This window comes from Octodon degus, unplaced genomic scaffold, assembly GCF_000260255.1.
Source record: "Octodon degus isolate 3935 unplaced genomic scaffold, OctDeg1.0 scaffold00321, whole genome shotgun sequence".
Taxonomy (NCBI): domain Eukaryota; kingdom Metazoa; phylum Chordata; class Mammalia; order Rodentia; family Octodontidae; genus Octodon; species Octodon degus.
In genome coordinates, this window is record NW_004524897.1 from 852,791 (window position 1) to 859,902 (window position 7,112).

At 35.0% G+C, this 7,112-nt stretch overlaps 1 protein-coding gene across 1 annotated transcript in view; it reads right to left on the reverse strand.

The window, feature by feature from the left end:
* Tbc1d8b (TBC1 domain family member 8B) overlaps positions 1-7,112 on the reverse strand; it is a 97,265-nt gene that overhangs the window by 20,256 nt on the left and 69,897 nt on the right. The window contains exons 11-14 of the mRNA XM_004647724.2: positions 4,070-4,187; positions 2,213-2,498; positions 1,165-1,294; positions 506-604 (exon numbers count right to left, since the gene is read on the reverse strand). Of these exons, the coding sequence (XP_004647781.1) occupies positions 506-604; positions 1,165-1,294; positions 2,213-2,498; positions 4,070-4,187 (633 nt within the window). The remainder of the gene's footprint in view (positions 1-505; positions 605-1,164; positions 1,295-2,212; positions 2,499-4,069; positions 4,188-7,112) is intronic.

Here is a 7,112-nt window from a genome sequence, read left to right on the forward strand (position 1 = left end):
GCGGGCGGGGTGGGGGAGGCACTGTAGAGTGGTGGGGGGTGGCCCAAGGGGCTGGGAGAGGGTCCGTCCCACTCTGCGCCTGGGCTGGGACTGGTCCCGCCGGTGCAGGGTAGCAGGAAGCTCTCCACACACTCACCGGACCTGGGCTAGGACTACCCTTTTATTTCTTATTCACTTTATGTATTCAAAGAAAATAATATTACTATCACTACTATGCAAATCATTGGTTCTTACCAATAGCATACAACAAACATATTAAGCTTAGATGCCTACGTAACATTAAATGAAGACCAAATAATAGAAAATATGTAGAAGAAAGCCATATAATTTAGCCAGAAGAAGATGATTTTTTTTGTCAAATGAAATTCATAATAAACTAAACCTTGGCAAGAATCTAGCTCAAAATTTTAGTCCTTTTCATTTCATTTACATGTAAAAATATTAAAGGAATTAAAGGGAAAAAAACCTTACTCCAACTATTTGCTCCTACTGAATGGACACTCACCACATTCTGCTTTGTTGTTTCCTCCAGGGTCTGTATCACATACAATCTATTTCTACAGCGCAGGCTGTGTATATCTTCATAGCGAATATTACCATATTTCTGCAAGACATGTTTTCAATGGGTATTCATTCATAATAAACATCTACTTTTCCATTTAGAATTGAATCAGACTTCACAAGACTCCGTTGTTTGGGGTCTTGGTTCTATTTTTAGCTACTTTCCTGACTTGTTAACAAATTCTGCACATTTTCACCTCCCACATTTCAGTTTTTGCATATATTTACTGGAGAGAATTCCATCTACTATGTGTCTAAACGAAGAATAAGAACACATAAAATTCATCTCTAAGAAAGAATAATTTTCACCTTTTTATATAGTGATACATATTTAGAAGTGTTCATCATTTATGAAAGTAAGCAAATTTAGCTTTATTTCATGAAAAGCAAATTGAGGCATAGGGGGCTATGTAACATAGCAGAAGTTTACAAAAGTGAGGCTAGATCTTAAATTGTATTCATTTTTAAAGTGAGGCTAGATCTTAAATTGTATCTTTGCTTGCATTACTGTATTACTTTTAATAAAACACTAGAGATATAACTACAGTACCAATCTTTTTAAATGTGCTGTGTAATTATATGTATTGCATTCAAAGAACTTACCTCATTGGACTCTCGAATCAAATCTGTAATATCCACTTTAATATGACTGTTTTTTACATCACTCTCATTTGAACCCTGCTGAACATTTGAAGGCAATGGGCTATCCTTATTAGTGACATTGTCAAAGAACCTATCCAAAAGTGATAGTAATAAAAAAAATTAGTGGACCTAAAATTGTCAAAGCAGAGAAAATAATAGCTAATATCTCCCTAGTTAAGAGGTTAATTTCAAAAGAAAAGACAAGAGCAGGACTTTTGAAGAAGTACAATTTGAAGATGGTTGTGGATTAGGAGTGCACTGTATGGAGGACAGAGAGAAAATCTGTTCAAAAAAAGTTTGGGGTTGGAGGGGAAAGCACAAAGGAAGTGAATAGGCTCACTGTGTTCTCAGCGAACACAACATAGCTTAGTAAGAACGTAATATAGGGGATGTAGGGATCTGTAAGGGGAAATAAGTGAAGGAAGTTATATTGATGCCTTATCAGAAAGTTGTAACACGAGAATGAGGAATTTGCATATTATTCTATACCGAATAGGATTAGATGCAGCAATACAACAGCTGTCAATTCAAATATTCATTCATTTAACATGAACAAATATGTGCACATATATACACACAAACAATTATGCTTTGTTCCAACACAAAATAGCACTCACAAAAAATCCACTGGGAAGATAAAGTTCAACTTGTTTTACTGAAACCACATGGAAACTAGGATAACTTTGTCTACTGGACATTTAAATTTAACAACTAACCCTTTCCATATCAAATTACATTCATATTATACTTAGGACTATGAAAGTCTCAGTATACAGAATCAATAACAATAGCATAGATGTGTAAATAACCTAATTATTCACTTCAAAGTGATTTACGTTTTTTAAAATACTCTTTTTGAAGACAAAGGACCAGACTTTCAGCCTGGATTTTTCATTCAAGTAGGGCAAATTATGTGACTCTGGGCTAGAGAAGAAAGTAAAATAGTGGAATATAACAATACAATCTCTCAGATCCCCTCCAAATTTCAATGACACAGCTTTTACAATACCTGTTTAAAGCTGTCACAGCTTCAGCATCATCTTTACATGTCAGCAGCTTTTCTAAATTATAGTCAAGTATTGCCAATCCGAGTTGTAAGATAGCCCTTATTCCATCATAGAAGAAACAGTCTACCACATTCACTGCACTTTCAATAGGCAGCACACTAATAAAAAGTGTGAGGAACCAGGAGAGAGAAACTGAGGAAAAGAATGTCATATCTGTCATGTGTTCTGTCAACTGAGGAAGGTGATCCCTGATAAGTTCTTCAAAGACTGCCTGATCCACCAAGGCACCTAGAGAATACCAAAATACATTTTAAAATAGACCTCTTTCCAAAGTATTTGTCTCTGACATCGCCTTACTTCTATTAGCCTGCTGATATAGCCCATCTTTTCCCTTAAATTATGAACTCCTTTAAGTGCCTTTGCTGGATTTTTTCTATCTCTGTACTTACTAGTAGAACATAAAAACATTTGGGAAATGCAATTCAAATTCATCCAAAGAATTACTTATTGAATCCTTAGTATAGGCAGAGAGCTGTACGAGGGACTACAATTAACTGTGTCACCTTTAAAGAGCTTAATATCTAGTAGAACTAGAGATAAATAAACACATAACTATAAAAAATACAATCAGTGGTTTAACTAGAATACTGAAAGCTTATGAAGCTACAAAGGAAAGATGATCCATAAGTTTTATGATGGTGGGGCCGGGGAGATGGCTCAGTGGAATAAGCACTTCCTTGGTAAGTGCAAGGGCCTGAGTTCAATCCCCGGTTCCGCAAAAAAATAAAAAAAGAACAGTCATAAGTTTTATGATAGGGGATCACAGATCTCTATATTTTTGATGACTGAAGGAAATGTCATATAATTAACAAGGCCAGATCTTATTCTTTTCAGTCTTGCAAATACCTAGATAATTCATATAACTACAATCCCCCTCTGATCAAGAAACTATTAAAATTCTTCCATAGCTCTGGATGGTTCAGATCACCATGATTGCAGAAACAGTGATTATAAACTTGAAAATTTCAATTTAATTAAGAAACAAACCAGGTACTTTATTTCAAATAATAACATACTACAAGTCTTCCCAATTATACATTTAATATAGAAAGCTCTTTTTCTTTCCTATTTTTTTTTTGTCTTTTTGAGACAGGGTCTCGCTCTGCAGTTCAAGCTGGCCTTGAGCTCACTTTGTAGACCAGGATGGTCTCGAACTTGCAAGAATTTTTCTGCCTCAGCCTCCTGAGTACTGAGATTACAGGTCTGCACCACCACACCAAGCTTCTTTTCTTAAATATAGCAGTTGATGGGACATTTTGACATTGCTTAAATTTTATACCTTTCTCAACCTAATTCATCTATTCTATTTGATTGTCAACTGAATAAACAAAAGTCAGTGAAATTGTTCAGACAAGTATGTATCTGCTATGGTTTGAATCAGTCTCCAAAATATCATGTATTAGAAACTTAATCACTAAGTTCATCTATTAATGGCATCTGGAGATAGAACTTATAGGGGGTGATTGGATCACCAGAGTTCTATCTGAATGAATGGATCAATCTACTTGTGGATTAATAGCTTATCAAGGGACTGGCTTTGTTATAAGAGCAAGCTGCCTCTAGCATGCCTGTTCTGTCTCACCACGCAATGCCTTCCATCACATTATGATACAATAAGAGAGTCCTCACTAGGTGCTGAGCAGATGCTGACTCCATGCTCTTGGTCTTCTCAGCCTCAAAGCATTAAATAAATCTCTATTCTTTATAAATTACTCAGTATGCGGCACTTAGCTATTGTATCAGAAAACAGACTAAGATCATGTATGTGAACAAATGTGAATGCGTGTTTTTCTTTTTACCAATGATTCGACGATTAAAATAATCAGGCAACATTCGTTCACATACAGCAACCAGAAGCCAAAAAGCTTCTTCTTCTTTTGCATACAGAAGCAACACTGAAGTCAAAATGTTCATTGCCTAAAATTCATAGAAAAGACATGAAAAAGTAAATATTATTCAAGTAATAATTGTATTTCTTCTTTAAACACAATAGTTTCCAACAGCAATAAGAATAAGACTAATAATAATTCGAACATAAGATCTCTGAACCAATCCAAAGCAAAACTAGGAAAAATCAAGCTGCCATTTACTAAGCATTTGTCTTCTACAGTCACATTAACTCAAGGAAAATGAAGCACTAATATCAATGATGTGGAACACAATAAGTAAAACCTAATTCAGGCTAATTTCAATGGTTAAAATTACCACAAATCTAAAAAAAAAACCCACATAATTTTTAAGAACTTTAAAATTGAAGATAATAAATAAACCTCATCTCTATTTTCAACTACCTATAGGGGACTATCCTTTTGTATCAGTCATCTGATATGTCCAAATATAAACATCCTTCTCCAAACAAGCTGGACTTTCTTCTTAGTAATGCTAATTTTAAGCATGCTATAAACTTTGTAATCTACTTCATTTTAATGTGTGTGTATATCTTAGGTTTTACTTGTAAAATATCTTTTAAATGCTTTTCCTCTCCATTTCTATAACCACTTTTTGCTTTTCCTAACCTATATTACATGAATGTCACATAACTACTTACTTTTGTACTGTCACATTTCTTATTATAAATATAATAAACCTGAGACAGCTCAGAGGCATAAGTGCATGACTGACATGCACAAGGTCACGAGTTTGATCCCCCATACCACAAATAATAATAATAACAACAATAATAATAATGATAATCTCTCATGTGTATAATTTGGAAAGAATGGGAGACAAGAATATAAAACCTCCTTCAACATACCTGCCAGAAATAACCATTAACAAGTTGAAATACTTTTATGCAGTTTTTCCTCAGTTTTCTCTGCTAAAATTTATACCAAACCTTTACTTTTTCACTTAGTATTATATCATACATTTTCTATTACACTGAACATTCTACTAAAACAGTATTTTAATGCCATAAAATAATATAAAACTAGGATATACAGTACAATAAATTATTTAACCATTTTACTATTGTTGAAAATTTAGGTTAATTCTAATTTTTCAATTACATATGATGCTGCAATAGAAAACTTAGATTAAATCTTCATCCAAGGTTTACTAGAATACCTAGAATTACATTACTTGGTCAAAGGGTATTACTTAAAGATGTAACACAAACTACATTTGAGAAAGACTGTACCAGTTTATATTTTTAGTAAGTAGTACCTGAATATCTACTGTACCTTTGCCAATAATGATCATTATAACAATTGTAATTATCTTTGTTAATTTGATACTGAGGATGGTACCTCATTCTAATTTTGATTTGAGATTGAACTTTTCAGTTCTATTATCTGCATTTTCTTTTGTGTGACTAATCCTTTCATTTCTATTGCCAATTTTTATTTTTAAATGACATTTTAATAGGTTTATATATTAAGTATGTCGATTTCTTGGCACTGTCTTCTGCCACAGTTTGATCTCCAACTGAATTTATCTTATAACTTTCCTCTAGGAGAAGCCACAATGCAGAGTAGAGTGAAGATGGCATTGTAAAAGTCTCACAAAATGTTGTCCTTTATAAAACCAATGAGAACACAGGCAAAAATCATCAGAATTTGTTTTTTAGAATTTTAGAAATTAACCAGGAGCTTATAGCACTGCACTGTATTTATTTAAGAAAATTGCAAGCCAGACATGGTGGCACATGCCTGTAAATCCAGCACTTGGGAGGCTGAGACAGGATTGCTTTGAGTTCAAAGCCACTCTGGGCTACATAGTAAGTATAAGGCTATAAATTACATAGTAAGACCTGTCTCAAAAAAAATGGTTAAGCTCTGTAGCACTTAAAACTATCCTATTCCTATTTCCACTCTCCAGCTTTCTGCTAACTTAGAAAACATGCAGGGCAGGCTAAATAGCTCAGTGGATTAAAGTGCCTGCAAGCAGACACAGTGGCTGGGGGTTCAATCCCCAGACCTGCCATGCTGGCCCATGCCCAGGGCATGCTGAGACAGCAATTGAGACTGGGTGTGGTGGCATGCACCTGTAATCCCAGCTCTTGGAAGGCTGTAAGCAGGCGGATCACTACGCGTCTGATCTAGTAGTGAGACCCTGAAAACCTGTAGACCCTTCCCTAAAATACAAAAAAAAAAATTCAGGACTGGAAATGCACCTCAAAGATAGACTACTACCATGTGTGAGGACCTGGATTCCATCCCCAGCACCAAACAACAACAAAAAAACCCTATACCTAAACCAAAGTATCAACACTCAGCAATCATGGTGCAAACCAGCACCTAGCTGCTCCTGGAGGGAAGAAGATGATTTTGGAGCTCCTTATGACTTGTCTAGCAGAGTCATGACCTGTAAGGAAGCTGCCTGGAAGACTCCAATCCCAAGTCTGCCTTTGACCTTACACAGAGATTATCTAGCACAGAAAGTCTTTTTCTCAGTGGTATTTATTAAAGACACTCAGGTAGCTGTTGAACACTGCTGAGGCAAGGGATAACAGCTGGCAAATAATAAGCTAGCAAAAGATTAAAAGAAAATCTGGGGGTTTTGAAAAACTCTGACAGAGGCTGAGTGGGGGATAGGAAAAAATGGGGAATAACTATTAATGAGTATGGGGCTTCTCTTTGCCGTAGGGAAAATGTTCTGAAATCAAATAGTGGTGATGGATGCACAGCTTTGTTAATACATTAAAAATACTGAAAGGTGAATTTCGTGATATACGGTATATTATAACACAGATAAACAGATATGCCAGGTATGTGTTATGGCTCAGATACGATTTTATAAAACATATTTGCCATATTAACTCAAATTCTTTTTTTTTTAAATTTTTATTTATTTATTTATTTATTTGAGAGAGAGAGAGAGAGAGAGAGAGAGAGAGAGAGA